The following is a 21062-nucleotide window of genomic DNA, read 5'->3' as shown; positions in this document are numbered from 1 at the left end:
TGTCTGATCTGAGTGCCTTGATGGAGATTCATGGAGAGAACGACTAATAGAAGTCCCTTCAACGGATTCCCATTAAAGTTTGTGGTTGCTACACTGCAAAAAGGGAACTAAAAGTAGGTAAAATCATCTTGAAATGAGTGTCTTTGACATTGATTTGAGCTGGTAAATCAGACTATTTGCCAACCAAATAAGATTTTTGCACTTAAAATAAGAATAATTCATTTCCATCATCTCATTTCAAGTGCAGGATGTCTAATTATCTTATTTTAAGGGTAGAAATTCTCATTCCATTGGCAAATAGTCTTATTTAGCTGCTCAAATCAAGTAAGAATATACAAATTTTAAGAAACTTTTGCTTACTTTTAGTTCCCTTTTTGCAGTGTACATGGGAAAAAGCAAAAGAAATGAAAGCATTATAAGTACTTTTGTAAGACGCTTCAGGAGTAAGGCTAGAAATACAAAGAGGGTAACTCCACACCCCAAATTGACCCTGTTGAACACGTTGATCAAGCTGAGCTTTAATCTGGCGGAGAAAGGGATGAGCTCACAGCCCATTGCTCACCGTGTTATTCCCGGCTCCTATCCCCCAAAAGACAGCTGACCTTTTCCGCGCCATGAGTCGTGTTGTTTCCTCACGCAGGCTCAATTTGGACACCTGCGGCTGCCTTGTTAGGGGAAAAAGTCACCTTATTGTTCATCCTTTCCCCAGCAGACCTGGTTTGAAAACAAAACCTTGCTTCTGCAGCGTAAATGTCACATGTTGATCTGAAGGGCAGGCGGGCCTGGCGAGATGGCGAAATGCTCGTCACCATTGTTTGACTGTGTTCTGTCACATCAAATTGTCACTTTGATATTCAGTGGCAAACAGCTCAGGGATGATGTGTGTGTGTGTGTGTGCGTGTGTGTGTGTGCGTGTGTGTGTGTGTGTGTGTGTGTGTGTGTGTGTGTGTGTGTGTGTGTGTGTGTGTGTGTGTGTGTGTGTGACAGGGTCCGTGCATTGATAGCAAGGAAAACAGATTTTAATGAAGTTGTGACAACTCCTCATGGAAATCATTAGCCGTTAATTTTCCTGTTTCACGTGTTCAAGATTGCCTTTTCATTATGATTTTCTGTTACTTTCCTGTGTGTAGTTTGTGTTGTTTCTTTTTATTATGACAATGTTGATTTAACCCCTTATTGTTTTCACCTGTACAGTGTCCATGAGTGTTTAGAAAGGCGCTTGAAATAAAATGTATTATTATTATTATTATTAATATTTCAACAATAACCTTTGGGTAGACAAGGTTTTTAAGACCAGGAAAAGCTGCAATGATTTATTTGCATATCTTTTGTCATAAGGTTGTCTAAAACTGCGCCGCATTCTTAAACATTCCCTCTTTTTTTACCTGCATACTCCAATTTTTTCCCCCCCCCTCTTATGACATGTTTGTTGTTCCTTTTTTATGAAACGTTGAGATGTGCTTTCTTCCCACCTCTTCCCTTCAGCTCCCAACCCATGTGCCACAAGCGACGGTAAAGGCCCCTGCTCCCACCTGTGCCTCATCAACTTCAACCAGACCTTCTCCTGCGCCTGCCCCCACCTCATGAAGCTGCAGGCCGACAGGCGCACCTGCAGAGGCAAGAATAGAAACTGTGGCCTACGATCACCGCCGTGTGGGTTGTTGTCATGCATCAAACACCACGGGGGGGGGGGGGGGGGGGGTTCTAGCGTCCGTGTTGTGAAGAAGGAAGGGGATAGATTTAGTTTATGAGGACGTGAGCTACACATTTGCATGTTCATTGCTCAGGAATGGACAGATTGAAAGTGAAGTGTGAAAATAAAAAGTTCTCCCAATATGAAACCAATAGCAGTAGTTGTGCGGTTGTAGTAGTTGTTAATAAATGGAACATAAAGTGTCAATTTTCTGCTGTTTTCTTCCTGACTTTATGAGCGCAGGTTGTAAAGAGAAAGCGACATAGACGGAAGCATTAGTATGACTTGTTGTTGCATACAGCAAAAATGTTTTAGTTCAAGGCTTGGATGCTGTGAATGCAGCGAACTTAAAACCCTGCAGCAGAAAAGTTTAGAGGGTGTGTGTGTGTCTGAGAAAATCATGCTGTTAGATTTCTTGAAAGTGATATGAAGGCCAATTAACCCTGAACATCTGTGGTTTCCTAGCCATTAACGTGAGTCACTACAGTTGTTTGCTGCAGTTTTAAATTAAACGGCGTTTGTTAAAAGCTATGAGCATAGTGTCCATCATCCCAGCCTCTAGCTTCCCAGTGGTAAGAAAACTCTAAAGAATGATTTTATTTGGTCCAGAGTGCGCTCCTTGGTAAAAATTCATGTCCACAATCATTGTACATCTGTATTTAAAGCACTTTTCTCTTTTGCTCCATGTGACTTTTTCGCCTTATTTTCACCCTTTAAATTCAATAATCTGCTGAAGAAAAAGAAAATGACTAAATAATTTTTTTTAACCTAATAATAATAATTTATTTACTTAATTTCGGTGGAAACTGACGTCTATGTGTGCATTCTGTTTCCAGAGTCCCGCAAGTTCCTGCTTTATGCCCGACAGATTGAGATCCGCGGCGTGGACATCGACAACCCTTATTACAACTACATCATCTCCTTCACCGTGCCGGACATAGACAACGTGACCGTGGTGGATTACGATGCCGTGGAGCACCGCATCTATTGGTCCGATGTGCGAACGCAGACCATCAAAAGGGCGTTCATTAACGGGACAGGAGTGGAAACGGTTGTGTCCGCGGGTAAAGCCAAGCCCAGGAGCACATGTTATAAAAATGTTTAGTAGCTGGAAGTTGGATTTACTCTTTTCCCCTTTTGTTGACGTTCTTAAGACCTTCCTAATGCCCACGGCCTGGCAGTAGACTGGGTGTCCAGGAACCTCTTCTGGACCAGCTATGATGCCAACAAGAAGCAGATCAATGTGGCGAGGCTGGATGGATCTTTCAAAAACGCCGTCATCCAGGGGTTAGACAAGCCCCACTGTCTGGTGGTTCATCCTCTACTGGGGTGAGTGTGTTCTCCAGTAACATGCAGTTTGTCAATTAGCTCTTTTATTATTTTGTAATAAACATCAGACACTTGCCAAGTGAAGATTCTTTTAATTTAATTATATTCATTATATCTTTTTTTCATCGTTGACCAAACTGTTTCTTGATTAAGTTCAACTCGTTTGTGCAATACCAAGATTGTTTTAAAAGGCATCAAATAAATCAATGACGTCATATTGGCACCCTTTCTCAGGAAGCTGTACTGGACTGATGGCGACAACATTAGCATGGCCAACATGGACGGCAGCAACCACACCATGCTTTTTACCAATCAGAAAGGCCCAGTTGGTGAGCTGATGTTTTACTTGCTCTCAAACATGCAATAACTGCACAATAATGCACAATCACTATTTACGTCTCCATGGTTTATGCTCAGGATTAGCTAAATAATGAGAGATTAACTAATCAGATATTTGGGGATGATTTCTTTAACTTTTCTTGCATTGGTTTTACCTGCTGATGCCTGTTTTAGCTGATTCCAGTTCCTCTATATAAGAATCACAAGATAAGAAGATATTAGAAAAGCATTATACTGCTATTTGTCTTTTGACACTTCACGTGTGAGAGAATAGTCTAAATAAAACAAGGTTTACAATTTTTAAAGTAAATACAAAAACTATTATGCGGCCGGCTTTTTAAGCCGTCGCTGGAGTCTCATCTTCACAGTTGGCTAAATCAGGTTGTGTTGCTAAATCAGATTGTGTTGCTAAAACAGCAAAGTGATCACAGGCGTTGGAACGTTTTGCCATATTGGCCAAAATTAAAGTAATTGCTGGACACAAAAAAAATAAAAATAAACTTTAAATAACTTCAAAGATGATTTTTATCGGGATTTTTTTATTTTTATTTTTTTATTTATTTGCTCAACGATAAACTGAAAATCCCAAATTTCAATGAAAAGAAACATAGTAGTAGAAAAATAATCTATAAATCGTATCTAAACATTAAAAGGATCTCATATTTTTGGCAAGTTCAAATAAAGCCATATAATGTCCTCAATTCTTTAGTTTGATAGTTTATTGAATGGGTGCCTCTAAGTCTGCTTTTGAATAAACTGGATGTTTTTTGTACTTTTTATCAAATTAAAAGTAATGTTTTGTACCTAAGATTTTCAACTAAGAAGATTTCTGTGTTTGCATCCTGCACGGCCTCCCGTCAGGGAAGGTCCTGCCTCTTTAGATGTTAAGAAATAATCCACTTGTGTAAACCACCTGTGCTGATGTGCCTAATATGTATAATTCTTAAATTGTGATCACAGACCACAGAGAATCATTCCACAGCCCACAAATGACCCCATTGCCAAACTTTGCAGCCCTCTGCCCTCCTGAATCCGGACCTTTACTTTAGCTTGAATCCAGGCTGTTCTGTAACACAGGCTGAATGCTCATAGGGATAAATCTGTCACTTTACCGTAAAATGGTCCCCCTTCCTGTTATCCACAACAGGTCTCGCTCTCTCTTGGCCAAATGAAACTCAACATGCCACAGAAAATATAGTTCCTTTTGAATAGCCTCCTGCTATAACTGTGATTAGAGGTCTAAACACCTCACCGGTACTGGAAATAGCGTAGAGTCGTCTTCATCCACATTAAAGATTGATGTTGTAACCATGACACTGTAGTCCTGAGACACAGGATGTTGCATTCACTGATCAGAAAAAGATCTGACTTTTAATTTTCGGAGAGGCTAGTCATCAGTCGGAGCAAATCGAGCTCAAAATTGTCCAATTTCTTGGTTCATCCCTGTTATTTTGACAGTAATGTAATGCCATATTTGTTTTCTCTAAGGGCTTTCCATTGACTATGAGGAGGAGCAGTTGTACTGGATCAGCTCGGGTAACAGCACCATTAGCCGGTGCAAACTGGACGGGTCTAAACTGGAGATCCTGGAGGGTGTGAAAGGCAAATTTACCAAGGCGACTGCTCTGGCTATCATGGGTAAGATGAAAAGCCCACAGTAACTACAAGCAGTATTCTAAAAGGATGTATTTTTTTTTACTGTTGGTAATCCTGCGCCTTGACAATAGAAAAATCTGGACCAAAAAAACATGAATTTCCATGACTGTAGGAGACAAGCTGTGGTGGGCGGACCAGGGAACAGACCAGATAGGAACATGTGACAAGAAGGATGGCAGGAACTGGAAAGTCTTGCGGAACAACACCTCCCCCATGATGCACATGAGGATCTACGATGAGGATGTGCAGAAAGGTAGCACACCTAACCTTTTTCAGAGAGGTTGGAGTCTGATGTGGTTGAACAAGTGAAGAGAGTAAAAGATGAACATTTGATCTCCTTCTGCTTCAGCAGGTATCAACCTGTGCAGCAACAACAACGGCGACTGCTCGCAGCTGTGTCTGCCCACCTCCCCAACAACAAGATCCTGCATGTGCACGGCTGGATACAGCCTCAAAACGGGACAGCAGTCCTGCGAGGGTAGGAAAAACGGAAACCCGTAGCTACCCAAAGTATGCGTGTGATTCTTTAAAGGTATCCCAAAACATGTGGCGGCCCCTCTCTTTGAGCAGGTATGGGATCTTTCCTGCTTTACTCCGTCCACGAGGGAATCAGGGGCATCCCGCTCGACCCGGCAGACAAATCCGACGCCTTGGTGCCGGTGTCTGGCACCTCTCTGGCCGTCGGCATCGACTTCCACGCTGGTGAGAGGCACTTAAGGAGATGTAGGTAAACAGAAGGCCACGTTTGGGGCCACGTTTGAGAGCTGCAATTATCTCCTGCGCAGAGAATGACACCATCTACTGGGCGGACATGGGACTGAGCACCATCAGCAGAGCAAAGCGAGATCAGACATGGAGAGAGGATGTGGTGACCAACGGCATCGGCAGAGTGGAGGGGATCACCGTTGACTGGATAGCAGGTTAAGCTTCAAAGCTATTTAGAGCTTCTTTTAATCATTTGCTTATGCTGAAATATTTAAAATGCTGTATGAAATGGCACCGATTTGTATAAATTTGCATTCATAGGGAACATTTACTGGACCGACCAGGGGTTTGATGTGATTGAAGTAGCCAGGCTCAATGGCTCGTTCCGCTACGTGGTCATCTCCCAGGGTCTGGACAAGCCCAGAGCCATAACCGTCCACCCAGTGAAAGGGTCAGCCTCTTTACCAGCACCTCACCTCTTCCTCGTGTCACAGGAGCAGCACGTCTTCGTTTCTAAACGACTCCTGAGTGCTCCTCTAAGTGTGTGTCTGTGCGCAGGTATTTGTTCTGGACGGAGTGGGGTCAGTACCCCCGTATCGAGCGCTCTCGCCTGGATGGCACCCAGAGGCTGGTCCTGGTGAACGTCAGCGTCAGCTGGCCCAACGGGATCTCCATCGACTATGAGGTGCGGAGAACCCGTGAAATCACTGCGTTTAGCCATCCTCCCTGTCATAACAGAGCGTAGTTAAATATATTTAATAAATACTGATGCTTTACTGGTGTTTTTATAAGTAATAAAGTAACTTATCACTTTATTGGATCTATTGGATCTGTAGTTATACATATGTGTATATATATACATATGTATGTGTGTGTGTGTGTGTGTGTGTGTATATATATATATATATATATATATATATATATATATATATATATATATATATATATATATATATATATATATATATATATATATATATATATAATGTGTGTGCATATCTGGAGCATGTAACAAAAGTAATTTCCCCCTGGGATTATTAAAGTATGTCTGATTCTGATGATCTCTGTGGCATTCAACAAAAACTGACTTCATAAAAAAAAATGACCAAATCTTTTTTAATAACACGAATTTACTTCTATACTTGATTAATCCATAAGAGGTTTTCTTTAATCTATGCTTATTTGTATTGTATACTATTTTAAAGCTATTTCTTCATTAATGTTAGGTGTGATTAAGGTAACATCAAGTTTTTTTTTACTTATTCCTTTCCCATTACTCCCTGAATGTTCTGTTCAAGTTATTTAAAATAAGAATTTTCTTTGATTCCCCAGGATTGCACAAAATTCATAGCATTTTAATTATGCTTTTTCATTTAAAACCTACAAAATAAACAAAAAAAACCCTCTCATACAGAACCACGTGTTTCTTACATATTTTATCGAAAACCTTAATTTTTAGGAAGGACTAAAAAGATGATGCCGAAAAACTGTTATTACTAAAATGTAATTTCAGTTTAAATGAATGAGGGCATCAAACATTTCCAACTGTACAATTGTAGCATTTTACAACATTTTCTTGAACGACTACCGGCTACTTTTCATTAGAGCATTTATAGGCTTTTTATTTCAAATTATGCCAAAAATATAGGCTGACATATAACATGAATAAAACATTTTAATAGCATTATTATGTGATTTCAGGTGATTATTGTTTTTTATCTGCATTCATTTCCTTTTTAAACCACAAGCCTGCTCATGCTGCACCTTCTTTCGTTCACCCTTTTTGTTCTAATTTTGGATACGTTTGTCTAATATTAACATTAGTTTAATCTGAAACGTGTGAGAGAAGAGAGAAAACTTGCCTGAATATTGGATTGCATTTTCTTCTGTTTTGCACTGTAGGAAGGTCTGCTTTATTGGTGCGATGCCCGAACAGACAAGATCGAGCGGATCAACCTGGAGACGGGAGAGAACAGAAAGCTGGTGCTGGCCAGCAACAACATGGACATGTTTGCCGTGTCCGTCTTTGAGGAATACATCTATTGGAGTGATAGGTGAGCGCTTGTTCTTCCCCGCTCGGCTCTAAAGAAATGACAAAAGACGCGTCGCGATTTCAGATTTGTTGTCTCTTTCTTTTGGTTCAGGACTCATGCCAACGGGTCCATTAAGAGAGGCAGCAAAGACAACGCAACACACGCCGTGCAGCTCAGGACGGGCATCGGTGTACAACTGAAGGACATCAAGGTTTTCAACAGGGCCAGGCAGCAAGGTGAAACCGGCCGTGTGACTTTACGTTTGAAAAGAATCCTTTTCCTGTTCAGTTCCTGAACGCGTCCCCCCCTCCGCCACAGGCACAAACGTCTGCAAAGTCAACAACGGCGGCTGCGAGCAGCTGTGCCTCTACCGCGGCAACGGGGATCGCACCTGCGCCTGCGCCCACGGCATGCTGGCCGAGGACAGGCGCAGCTGCCGCGACTACAACGGGTACCTGCTGTACTCGGAGCGCACCATCCTGAAAAGCATACACCTGTCCAACGAGACGAACCTCAACGCGCCGATACGACCGTTCGAGGACCCGGACCACATGAAGAACGTCATCGCCCTCAGCTTCGACTACCACGGCGGCGGAGGGAAGGGAGCCAACCGCATCTTCTTCAGCGACATCCACTTCGGCAACATCCAGCAGATCAACGACGACGGCTCCGGTCGCAAGATTGTGGTGGACAGTAAGTTTTTAGTCGTCCGTTCAAGGGTTATTGCTTTAAAGAAGGAAAAAAAAAAAAAAAAAAGAGTAAAATGAGTGACGCTAAACCAAAGCTAAAATTTGTTCTTGTAGGACTGAAATCACCGTATCACTGTGTAAAATGAGGATAATAATAATATTGCAAATGGGCTATTTCAATTAGGGCTGGGCGGTGTAGCCTAAAATCAATATCGCAATATGATGAGCAGTTCATATCGATGACGATAAATAGACGATAAAACTCTTCCTTAATGTTCCATACAGAAAGCTTAAAGCTTGTCTGTCCATTTCTCCAATATCGTCTGGAAAGTGTGCCGTCTGGAGGTCTCTGGTCTCCATTCATAATTGTTATAATATACAGTGAGACTAACATATGGGACCGTGGTGCGACTGAACCAGAGATCAGATGTGGCCGCAACGTATTTAACAGCTGCTCCTCTTCCTCCTGGAGCGGCTCTACCGCCACCGCTGCTTCAACTTTTGAAATTTTCTCCATTTTTCTCAACCTCCCCGTCGCTTTCGCTTCTTGTTTCAGACTGGATGGGGTGGAAGTGCGTGACCACAGGCTGTAAATGTAGCGCAGCGTCTTAAAGGGACATGAGCATAGCCTACTTTTACCTATTAAAAACGTCTTTTTCTTTTGTTTTTTTTCCCCCAATATCAAAAATACCGACATGAGCAAAATGATGTCGGTCATTGCCATAAAGTTCAATGTCGGTGTATCGCCCAGGCTTAATTTAAAATGCAGTAGTTGTTGACTAGAGTTCAATTTTCACCCACTTTATAATACCTGTTTGATAGTTTGATAATGCAGTGGATGTTTCTACTTAACAAACTACAAAAGATCATACAGAAACCAGGAAGAGCAGATGAGAAAACAGCCTAAGCAAAAAGTGGATTTATCACAAATGATATCAGAGCTGTGAATACAAACAATGACGTAATGTCACAGTTTTGTGACAGTGTTACCGTTTGAGTAAATATAGAAGCTAAGATTAAAATCTCCCAAAGTCTTTTCATTATAGTAATGCTGCAGTGGATTAAACTCATCATTTCCATCTCCTGTAAGTCTTACCGTAGATAGGGAGACAATGTATTACATTTAACACCAAGTGTTTTGTGTGTAATTAATTAGGCCATTTAAATTACTTTTTTTATTTTATCTTTCTCCCAGTGAAAATATCTTCATTCTCTGTGCTTTTTGACACCTCTCATACAATAAGCTTCTCTTGAATTGTATTAACAGCATCTCACACTGTAAAATAATTGTTTTCAACAAAGCAACAGGTGTCCCTCCTGTTGTTAACACAGCTGTTAGTAATTTGCACATCCACCTTTCTCCCAAAAGGGAAACACTGAGTCTTTTCTCATTACATTTGCAGAGGTTGCAAAAAGCACAGCTCTTTAACTATTCCTCTCATCTGTCTAGATCTTCCGTTAAGCTCTCTATCCTGATTTTTCTGTAGGGTCCAGGTCTGTGGACTAAGATGACTATGAAAGAAGGTTGATTTTTGTGTTTATGGGGCATGTAAACATCATCTAATGAATAGCGTAGAGTCTTTGTAACGCCAGGATGCCGCTCTAAACTTCAGTCCTTGTTCAGCCTTTTTTGTCATAGTTGTTTTTAGGCTATTGAAGATTAGGTAATCCTTTTCTAACAAATGATCATCAAAACACCGCCTTGCTAAATCGGCGTGTTTTCTCGTCTTTCCCGTTTTGAAGAATGGTTTCTGTGTCATCTCATATTTATACACCGGCAAAACAGGAAGTTATACGTGACAAATTTAAGATGTACGCATATGCCGTTTAACTAAAGTATAAATAAAAAATTGCCTCGTCACATTTATCCTTTAGGGCACAGGTGTCAAACTCAAGGCCCGCGGGCCGATTCCGGCTCATCAAGGTAAATTATCCGGCCCTCAGGAGCCAAAAAAAAAGGCATATTACGTCATAAAGTAAAGACATATATATCCTTTTAAGTGTTTAAAGTAGCTAAAACTGTAAGTGTAACTCATCCCAATATCAACTTTTTTTTGCAGATAAACTGTATAAACGGGGCCTAAGGGTGCTACTTTTATGTTACCGTGCATTTTTTATACTTCTATGTGAACTGGAATGAAACTATGAAATGAAAAGTATCGTCTCTACACATACAACCGGCTCTTTTAATGACATCATGACGCCAAAGTGGCCCCATATAGAAATGAGTTTGACACCCTTGATTTAGGGGTTCCAAAAAAAGAATAAGTGTGGCATCGGAGAGTTTATTAGAAACAAAAACATATACAAGTGTACTCAAAGTAAAGGTTGAGGTTTAGCTACTGCATTAAAACAATAATTACTTTTAAAGCTTTTCAAACCTCTTCACCAGAGGCTTCCATAAGTGTAGATTTAGTCCAGAAATGAGCTGTGTTGAGCCACAGCGTTTTTATCTTGGATAAAGAGTCAGTCTGGACGTCTCTCTGAGGTAGTTTCGTGCTCAAACGGCCACACCGTGTCCCTGCTCATCAAGCGTGGACAGCGGATCAGACGGCTCCGGCACCTCGCCCAGCGTTCTCTCCCCAGCTCCACCAAGTCTCGTCTAAACTTCTGGGACATAAAGCCGTAGAGCAAAGGGTTGGCGACAGCCACCGAGGAGGATAAGAGCCGGGCCAGGAGGGCGAAGGTGTTGAAGCCAGGCGAGCTGGCTGGAGTTCCTCCGACGATGGAGAACATGAGGATGTAGGAGGGCAGCCACAGCAGGGTGAAGACCAGCACCAGGAGAGCCGAGGTGTGAGTGACCTGCCGTTGGTAGCGTTCCAGCTGGGGAGCGTGACCCATCCGCCGCGCGCGCTGAAGAAAGCAGTAGATTCTGCCGTACATGAACACAATGACGCCTAAAGGCAGAGCAAAGCCGCAGAGGAACAGAGCGACGCTGTAGACCAGCCGGCTGAAGTCGGACAGGAAGGCGAAGCAGTACACGGTGCTGGAAAACGTCAGCGTGCGGGAGGCGAACTGTGGCGCCGCCAACGCAGAGGCCGGGATCCAGAGCAGAGCCACCGTCACTTTGATCCTCCGGTTCATCCTCGCGCGGTAGGTCCAGGCGGGGTGCACCACCGTGAGGTAGCGCGTGACGGCCAATGCCGCCAGGGTGAACACGGAGGCCGAGGAACAGGCAACCCCCAGGAAGCTGATGGCTTTGCAGAGGAAGCTGCCGAATGGCCAGAAGCCCAGGGTGATGGCGGAGGTGTGGAAGGGCTGGCAGATCAGCAGCAACAGGTCGGCCGCGCAGAGAGCCAGCAGCAGGGTGTCGGTACCGTGAGGGGGCTGACTTTCCTTCCTCCTCCTGCCTGTAAGAATAATCATCACCAGGGTTTGACCGACGAGTCCAGTGAGCAGGATCAGCCCGTCCAGGAAGGGAACCAAAGTTTTGATCAAAGCCACATCTCCTTTACTCATCGGGTTGTGGCCGCTGTTATTCGTCTGCAGCCCAGGGGTCTCCATAAAAGCCCGGTAAAAGCCCGTCAATCCAATATACGGCCAGCGTTAAGCATCCAAATGGGACGCTGCATGTGGATAACTAATCTCTTTGGTTCAATTCATGTCTATTTAAATGAACGTATTTACACCCCACCAAGACAGCTAGCACTTTGATAATGATGGCAATTAATTAAGCTGCTGCAATCACACGGGTCGCTTCTCCGCTAACATCTCTACTGTGTTTACAAAAGAGGGAAGGATTAAAGAGATCTCTCGTAATCATTCAACACTAATGGCTTCTCCTGCTTCACAAATATGGTCAAACTGTCATCCCAGGCTGTGTAGTTTTCCTTATGGCGTCCAGTTTACTCCCTTCTTTTTAAACGTGGTAAGATGTCCTCATGTCCTTTTGTTGTGATGAAGCGGGTTAGGTCAAAAATCAGATGTCGGTGCCAGCAGCACAGAAACCAGGTGACGGCACAAATGCGTCGCTGTCGTTGCAAGCAGGCGTTCCTCTTTGTAAAACGGTCCGTGCATCTCGATGCAAAGTGCTCACCGCAGCAGGAGCCATGTTGCCCTTTGCCTTGTAGTCTGCAGAGTCTTTCAAAAGGGCATTGCACGATTAATTCAAACGGGGCGAAAAGCAGCTGTAGTTTTTCATAAAATCGGACAAATGTGGTGCCCCTGGATATCCTCCTCCTGGGACTGCTTAAAACGCTCTGTCCTGCCGGGCGATATTCTTCCCAACAGGGTCTGTGTGCTGTTTGCTCTGTAACCAGGAGCTGTGCTAATGGGAGGGCCGAGCCTAGTGTATGATTACGTAACGGCGGTCTCGTCTGTCCACAATCAAAATAACTTTTCAAGCATTCTTTTGTGTTCAGTGCTGCCCTAAGAGGCTCGTTGTTGGGCTTTTTAAAACTCAAATGAGATTTGTTTGTCTTTTTGATCTGGCTTCCAGGTTAGATGTTTAGCCTTGAAAAATTCCCCACATTAAAGCTAATTACTTTTCGTCTGAATTGTTCATTATACCACAATTATACACTTTCAGCCAGGAGCAAACAGTGACTTCACCTTTTTATTGTGTGCTGTAAGTGGTCATAAATGCGGTTGCTAGAAAGAAAGGGAGGGTTTGGAGGCACTAATGCCACGGCGTCGTGTTCTATAGTTTCCTTTTCCATGTCGTGTAGGTTCCTCTGAATTAGGAAAATGGTTTTCCATTGTAAGAACTAAGTTTGTCCTACTGAGAGACGTTTCTCTTTCTGGAAACAACAAGTAAAAACTAATGGTTTCCAAACTTTGAGTGAAGACCCCATTCTGGTCCCTGAAATACATTGTGTTTGGTTTTAGGATGATCTCTGGATTTGCATCACCTTTGATCACTGCAAATCAGATCATGCTTTGGTTGTAATTTTTACAAGACATTTTAAGTGGTGGTCATAAAAGCTTAAAAACAGGCTGTCTATGCCGCCACTTGCAATAGTCAAAGTTCATAAGTCTCTGCTAGTGTTATTTTGTGTTCTGTGTAGATATTTTCCAATCCAGTTTTTATTTTTTATTGTTTTTGGTTTTTTTTGTTGGTAATACTAAGCAGAATGATGTAAGGTTAGGAAAATGCAAAGTCTCGGTCAAATATTGTTAAAGGGGACATATGCAAAATCAACTTTTTAATCTTTTTAAATATATTTTGTTGTGTCCTAGTCTCTAGGATTGCAGAAAATTAGAATATTGTGGCCTTGATATTACCTTATGTCATATTTTTCAAGTCAGTTTTGTCTGTTTTCTATAAATTTTTTGAACAATTACCTGCTAAACAAGGTCATGGAATTCCAGCTTACCAATCTTGCGAATGCACCATTTTTTTTTCTCAGAGAGACTTTCTAGTTCAAGCTGAAGGATGCTAAAGCTACAAGCGGAAAAGGCCAGAATGATTAGTATTTCAGCTGCTCTCTGTCCTGCTCTCCTCACAGAGCCGCACACAGAGCAGGTCACATGACACAGACCGACTAAGAGCTGCAGCAGCCAACACAGTCTCTATTGCTTTGAAAGTCATTTTAAAAGGGGAATGAATATTACTTTGTCAGTGGAAACCCAGCTTTGTTAGACTAACAAAAAACATGAAGCGCTATTGTACACATTGTCAAGCCGTATGCATAAAAATAGACCGTGTTTTTTAAATGGATTGAGCAAAATGCAGCTGTAGGGCTAAATGGCTAGCTCTGTTGGTATGGGAGACTTAAAATTACATGGAGTACATCATCTTCAGGAATCGGGGGTTGAGTTTTGTGTATAATACTCATCATTTTAAAAAGCCTTGATCAGGCCCTTATCCAGCTCTTGGATCAGATCAAGTAATCTCTTTTTTTGAAGTTTGGGCAAACCACACCAGGAGATGACACGTTTCCTTGTGCATCATAAATCATTCCTCAGTATCTCACAATGTATTAGCCGATACATTTGAAAACCTAGATGGCGTGCTCTAAAACCTTGGACCGTATTGACGTTCTTCATTTACCTTTCAAAGGTTATTCCAAGTTTTTCAGGACATATTCTTTTGTAATTTCACAATGATATCTACATTTTCTCTTTTTGTTTGACAGATGTCGGGTCTGTAGAGGGTCTGGCGTACCACGGGGGCTGGGACACGCTCTACTGGACTAGTTACACCACCTCCACCATCACTCGCCACACAGTGGATCAGAACCGCTCTTTGGCTTATAACCGCAACACTGTCATTACCATGTCTGGAGAGGACCACCCCAGAGCCTTTGTGTTGGACGAGTGTCAGGAGTGAGTCAGCCGTGTTGGCCCTTTGTCGTTTGCATTTATTTTACCTCGGTGAGCCGTAACATCTAACAGGTTTTTCTGTCTTCCCGCCACAGTCTCATGTTCTGGACAAACTGGAACGAGCAGGCTCCCAGCATCATGAGGGCCTCCCTGAACGGAGCCAATATGATCGTGATCATTGGCAGGGACATCAAAACTCCTAATGGCCTGGCCATAGATCACCGTGCTGAGAAGCTCTACTTCTCTGACGCCACCCTGGACAAGATCGAACGCTGCGAATACGATGGAAGCAGCCGCTATGTGAGGCAATTTAAAGTTACCTGTGAAGAAGACAATGCTGCCTTGCTGCTGAAACACAATTTTTTTTTTTTTACATTTACAATTGTGTGCATTAGGTCTTGTTGAAGAACGAGCCTGTCCACCCGTTCGGCCTGGCGGTGTATGGAGATTACATCTTTTGGACGGATTGGGTGAGGAGGGCTGTCCTGAGGGCTGACAAGTTCACGGGAGGAGACATGAAAGTGCTGCGCGCCGACATCCCTCAACAGCCGATGGGCATCATCGCAGTGGCTAATGACACCAACAGCTGTGAGCATCCGTCACTGCACCAATTTAGTCAAATCTTAATATGTTCACAAGTGTACAAAACATTTATTTTATTTTTTTTGGACCCGCCACCCACGGAATTTACAAGCGACATAAAAAAAAAACAAGCCCAACGTCGCTTATAATAAGCGGACTTGGCAACACTGTTTCCTCCCATGATGACAAGTTTACTATGCGGGAGAACTGCAAAATGTGCTAAAATACGAGCAGTATAAGTCATCATTTAGGCGTACACAAGACCTCAAATCCTGGAAATCGTGAACGACTCCTTATCATACCTTTTGATTATGTGTTTCATGTTTTTGCTTTTTCTAAAAGACTTAGAAAAGAGCTGCGGTAACACTGGGTTGAAGAGCTGATATCTCTCTCTGGTCCATACAGCAAGTGCTAAAATAGTTTCACATCTGTGGTATTTTTCAATATTTGATTACTGATTTACTCAAAATAGTAATTTATCATTACAGGGAGGTTTCCGAGCTGTATAAAGTTAAAAACCTTCCACGGGAAGGTGTCACCATATAGCTGACAGTTCATTATTCATTATTTAACTCTCAACTACGATTTTTAGCTTCTGATTTGTTTGCAACTATAATGTTTAAATGATTTGTATTCAGGCCATTTCATTTTTAAATTGTGCTCTGACAAAAAAAAGCTTTTTCTTGTACCTCTATAATGACCTTTTCTAACAAAGGGATACGGTAAACACAATCACAGAGCCAAGAGTACTTTCTAAAGAGTAGCTAAGCACCATATCTCTGGGACATGAGTACTTTCTACCAACAAAAGGTTGGTAGTTTCATATGTTTTATTGCAAATTACATACAGAACACCAATTTTTCAGCATACACTGAGTTTTTTTTTTTTTTTTTTTTTACATAGCTGACCGTTTACTAAGAGGTTTCTTGAGCATAGGTCATGCAGAGAGAAATATGCGGCATAACATGCTTCCCCAAACAAACCATCATGTGTTCCTCAGGCGAGTTTTCTCCGTGCCGAACTAATAACGGAGGCTGCCAGGACCTGTGCCTGCCCACATCCGACGGCCGGGTGAACTGCAGCTGCCGCGGGGACAGACAGCTCCTCGACGACAGCACCTGCTCCGGTAAGTCAGAAGGAGCAAAAAAAAAAAAACAACCTTAGCTTTTGTGCGAGTGTTTCTGAAATGTAACGTTTTTCCCTCTCACCAGCGCTGAACATGTCATGCGGAAGCGTCGACGGCTTTGAGTGCGGGAACGGGGACTGCATCAACTACAGCCTCACGTGTGACGGGATGGCCCACTGCAAGGACAAGTCAGACGAAAAGCAGTCGTACTGTGGTGAGTTCTGACTGAAAACAGTCGGGCGAGAAATAACAAATTAGCATCGCTCCATTTCAACATCTCGTATCACAGATATGTGGCTCGTATGTGGTGTGTAGTGAGAAAAGTTACCTTTGAGGCTAGAAAAAAGAGTATTTGTTTAGATTTTTTACTATAACTGAAGATAAAAAACTGTTCTCTGCAGCCAATCGCATTTGTAAGAAGGGCTACAGACGATGCGTTAACGGCCGCTGCCTTGGCCACCAGTTCTGGTGCGACGGCACAGACGACTGTGGCGACAATTCGGATGAGGTGCCCTGCAACAGTAAGTGATGCTGGTCCACGCAAACTGTGACCTTTTTGCAGGCGCTTTTTAAATTAAATTTAAATTCCTCTTGCTACTCCTCGCAGTGACCCTGTGCAAAGCGGGAGAGTTCCAGTGCAAAGACGGGAGCTGCATCTCCAACCACAGCCGCTGCGACCAGGTGGTCAACTGTGAGGACGCCAGCGATGAAATGAACTGCCGTATGTGGGCCATTATAAATTTCAGCAAACGAATACCCTGCTGGGACTCGTCTGCATTCTAGAGGTGGTTAATATCTATCTTAAAAAGCTCGTTTTATCTTCTCAGAACCGACCGACTGCTCACGTTTCTTCCGCCTCGGAGTTAAAGGTGCCTCCTTCCGGAGCTGTGAGAAAACCACGCTCTGTTATCTGTCCTCATGGGTGTGTGACGGCAACAACGACTGCGGAGACTTTTCTGATGAGCGAAACTGTCCAGGTCGGGTGTCTTTATTTTTCCTCTAACACCTTCGGCTTCCTCTTACGCTCCACAGACCCATCTTAATGGTTTTTTTTGCCCCCCCCCCCCTTTATAGATAAAAAGAAGCTGAAATGTCCCGTTAACTTCTTCGCCTGCCCCAGCGGGCGTTGCATCCCGATGAGCTGGACCTGCGATAAGGAGAACGACTGTGAGAACGGAGCCGATGAAACACACTGTGGTGAGTCTAAAGAAACGCAAACTGAGCCAGACTGTTTTTCTATTAGGAGCCCACCCACCCTCTTTTTTCCTGCAGACAAGTTTTGCTCGCCCACTCAGTTCGAGTGTAAGAACCACCGCTGCATTTCCAAGAACTGGGTGTGCGACGGCTCCGATGACTGCGGCGACAACTCCGACGAAGGCCAGACTTGTGGTAACTAACGTCAAAGTTGCACATTGACTGGAAACATTTCGCCGTCACACCTTCAACTAACTGATCCGTGACTTCACAGAGCATAAATCATGCAGCCCTGACGTTTTCCAGTGTCCGGGCTCCCACGTGTGCGTGCCTCAGCGCTGGAAGTGTGACGGAGACAACGACTGTCCCGACGGGGCCGACGAGAGCGTGAAAGCTGGATGCAGTAAGTCGAGACGGTCTGTCGGGTTTGCGGGAAACGACCCGGGAAAATCTTCCCTTTTTTAATGAAAGCGAATCTTCCTGCTTTCAGTGTACACCAACAACACGTGCGACGCCAAGAACGAGTTCATGTGCCAGAACAGGCAGTGCATCCCCAAGCACTTTGTGTGCGACCATGACGTCGATTGCTCCGACGGCTCGGATGAATCCCCAGAATGCGGTCGGTTTTATCAAGCCAGTATGTCTTTGTTCAGGCACCTGCTAGTTTTCAATTTAAAAGTCTATAAGCTGTGGTGGGGCTTCTTTTTGTGCAGAATACCCGCCGTGTGGCCCGGAGGAGTTTCGCTGTGCCAGTGGTCGTTGCCTCAACCAGAAGAAGTGGGAGTGCGACGGGGAGTTTGACTGTCCAGATCACTCCGATGAAGCGCCCAAAAACCCTAACTGCATTGACTCAGGTAGGAGCACGATGCGTTTTGTTTTGTCTTGCAGAAACTAATAAGTGGACGAGAATTTAGAAACTTTTTTTGTATAAAAAAAAAACAAAACAAGATCGTTAAAGTCTTTGTACCAGAGAGAGTTCCTGAGGGACCGGAGAGTCTCCAACTCTCCAAAGCATAAGATGACGTATTACTGCACCCCCCAAACTGTTGCTGCACACTGCTATTCAGCTGGCTGAAAGAAAGCTGCTTTTCTTTTTTTAAAACCTTACCACAAACACAGAAGTGGTTGCTTATGTCTGATGGCAGAGAGCAAATGAATAGGAAGCCATGAACTGTCTGCTAAGCACCCAACTGCAGGCTGCCCACCTGAGCAGATAGCCTGACTAATTAATTACACTGCTAATATTAGCTTGCAAAGCTTGCAAAAAAAAGTATTAATATTCTGCATAATAAGTACTTAAAAACTACCACAAAATATAGCAGGTGTTTATCCATATCCCTGCTCAATTTTATGTTTCATAATCAAAACGGTAATAAGTAAAGTTGAGTAAAATCCTCAACACCGCATAATAACCATGTTATGCGTGTGTTACTTCAACAGCAGAAAGAAAAAAAAAATACTGCAGACCAATTTTAAATCTGAGCAATTTTATAAATAAATGTCCTCATTCTGTGAATCTGTGGTATGATTGCTCAGTTACTTGAGCAATCAAGCACAACATGATGCATGTGGCTAATATATAGTGATAAACATGTTTAGTTTCTTGTCCTCTTGCAGATTTTATCTTTTAAAAAAGCAAATAGCTGGACTTTAGATTATTAGCCTGCAGGAAGAATCACCCGCATTTTCTGCACCGCTAAGCAGTAGACATAAATGTCCAGCCATACATAGTTAATGTGCGTTTCTTTTAGTAGCCTCCTGGGGAAAAATCATCTTTTGCAAAATGTTAAAAAGGCAGGCTAATTTGCTGTAACATATCTGTCAAAAATGAATGAATAATGTAATTTGTTACATTGAATCAATGCAACTGTGGTTTCAGAGAGGATCTGTAATGAGTCGGCCTTCGTGTGCCGTAATACGAAGTGTTTAAACGAGACTCTGCTGTGCGACCGGAACGACGACTGCGGCGACGGCTCCGACGAACTCAACTGCTTCATCAATGAGTGTCTGAACAGCAAGCTGAGCGGCTGCTCGCAGCTCTGCGACGACCTCAAGATCGGCTTTAAAGTAAGGCATCTCACTTCTTTCAGGTTTCACTTTTTAATCTGGGCCTCCAGCAGACTTTCTCGGCTTTCACTGGGAGCGCAGGGCTAACGGAGACGGCATTTTGCCGATTGTTCAAGACGACCTGGTAGAAGATGTGAAGCTGGTCTCTTCAGGTTTGCTGTTATGCAAGATGAAATATTGTTTTGGCCCTCATTCCTGACAGCAGGCCAGTCTCGGGACAGCGTGAACTCTGTGTGAACTGTTACATCTGCTGTGTGTATTTTGTACTCACTTTCTACTACCCAAGTCATTTTATTCTGCTTCATGTTTGGTGTCTGCATCACCTTTCTACACTTTCTACATATGTAAGCTAGTCGAATACACAATGGATGGTGCCTTTCAACAATATTAATATCTATTGAACTTGTTCATATTTCGTTACATTGCGGCTACAACTTCACTGTCGGGGCAGTCATAGACCAGTGTGATGCCTTCATGAGCGTCAGAAAGCTATGGTGCATTCAGGAGCATGGGACATTTCAGGAAAGAGGCATAAAACGGAATAGAACTTAATTCCTACAGTAATATATTTATCCAGAAACAGCGTGGGCTTTCTTACAATACTGAATGCTCTATAATTGTATTTCTGATATTTTTTGATTATGCAAAATCTATAATATTACATATAATATAATATTACAGCAGCAAATTATCAAAGTTTTTCAGGGGATGCATTTTGTGTTTGTCTCTAGAATCCTCGCCGATGATATATCGTGTGTGATGAGATAAGAGATTTCGAAAGAGCGATATGACTGAAATAAATTCAACATGTAAATTCAGTTTCAAATTCCAACCCTGTATTTTTATCATAAAAATTCGACTTGGTTCGTTAAGAAATGTTACTGTGAATAATAATATTAAGATGAATAGACCTCACCTAATCTGATCTGTTTTATGTGGTGTTAGTAATTCAAATTAAACTAATTTTATGCAAATGGAGATTACCTTACCTTGTTAAAACATGATGATAACATCATGTGAAAAAATAATGTTTTAAGAATAATAATCAAAAAAACAAAAGGTTGTTTTTGAAGAATTGATCATTCACTTAATTTTTTGCCTCTTATTCAATTTGAAACATGCACTCTGACTCTATTGTTTAAATAATCACCTGTCTTAAAAGCTTCCAAAATACATCAGGGAGACTCTATTTTTCAAAATTCTCCCCTCCGGGGCTCTGGCTCCGGCATAAGTGCACCCTCCTACCTGATAGTGTGTGGTCTGCTACTGTAAAAAGGTTTGACTGCCCTGTACTGTATTTTATGTGACAAACTAAACACAAAGTAGAGCGTAATTGTGAAATGGAAGAAAGCGAGCCATAAAAAGCCCCACTGGTAGTTTGCTGC

The 21062-nt window shown here is 42.7% G+C and overlaps 2 protein-coding genes across 2 annotated transcripts in view; one reads left to right on the top strand and one right to left on the bottom strand.

Moving 5' to 3' along the window:
- lrp1ab (low density lipoprotein receptor-related protein 1Ab) overlaps window positions 1-21062 on the top strand; it is a gene marked incomplete at its 5' end in the record, with an annotated part of 69132 nt that overhangs the window by 18828 nt on the left and 29242 nt on the right. Inside the window, 28 exons of the mRNA XM_036136571.1 lie at window positions 1486-1617; window positions 2530-2757; window positions 2848-3022; window positions 3257-3351; window positions 4850-4999; window positions 5130-5270; window positions 5370-5495; window positions 5588-5719; window positions 5803-5937; window positions 6044-6173; window positions 6281-6407; window positions 7625-7776; window positions 7867-7991; window positions 8074-8448; window positions 14522-14711; window positions 14804-15008; window positions 15104-15296; window positions 16291-16416; window positions 16502-16630; window positions 16818-16937; window positions 17024-17137; window positions 17244-17393; window positions 17491-17613; window positions 17689-17805; window positions 17885-18013; window positions 18101-18229; window positions 18324-18464; window positions 19490-19677. Of these exons, the coding sequence (XP_035992464.1) occupies window positions 1486-1617; window positions 2530-2757; window positions 2848-3022; window positions 3257-3351; window positions 4850-4999; window positions 5130-5270; window positions 5370-5495; window positions 5588-5719; window positions 5803-5937; window positions 6044-6173; window positions 6281-6407; window positions 7625-7776; window positions 7867-7991; window positions 8074-8448; window positions 14522-14711; window positions 14804-15008; window positions 15104-15296; window positions 16291-16416; window positions 16502-16630; window positions 16818-16937; window positions 17024-17137; window positions 17244-17393; window positions 17491-17613; window positions 17689-17805; window positions 17885-18013; window positions 18101-18229; window positions 18324-18464; window positions 19490-19677 (4277 nt within the window). The remainder of the gene's footprint in view (window positions 1-1485; window positions 1618-2529; window positions 2758-2847; window positions 3023-3256; window positions 3352-4849; window positions 5000-5129; window positions 5271-5369; window positions 5496-5587; window positions 5720-5802; window positions 5938-6043; window positions 6174-6280; window positions 6408-7624; window positions 7777-7866; window positions 7992-8073; window positions 8449-14521; window positions 14712-14803; window positions 15009-15103; window positions 15297-16290; window positions 16417-16501; window positions 16631-16817; window positions 16938-17023; window positions 17138-17243; window positions 17394-17490; window positions 17614-17688; window positions 17806-17884; window positions 18014-18100; window positions 18230-18323; window positions 18465-19489; window positions 19678-21062) is intronic.
- On the bottom strand, window positions 10911-12016 carry LOC118563380 (galanin receptor type 3-like). The gene is given in 2 exon segments (XM_036137819.1): window positions 10911-11971; window positions 11974-12016. Coding segments are annotated over 2 exon segments (1104 nt in total).

Source organism: Fundulus heteroclitus, chromosome 1 (assembly GCF_011125445.2).
Source record: "Fundulus heteroclitus isolate FHET01 chromosome 1, MU-UCD_Fhet_4.1, whole genome shotgun sequence".
In the NCBI taxonomy this organism is placed as follows: domain Eukaryota; kingdom Metazoa; phylum Chordata; class Actinopteri; order Cyprinodontiformes; family Fundulidae; genus Fundulus; species Fundulus heteroclitus.
This window is presented reverse-complemented; position numbering and strand designations above follow the sequence as displayed.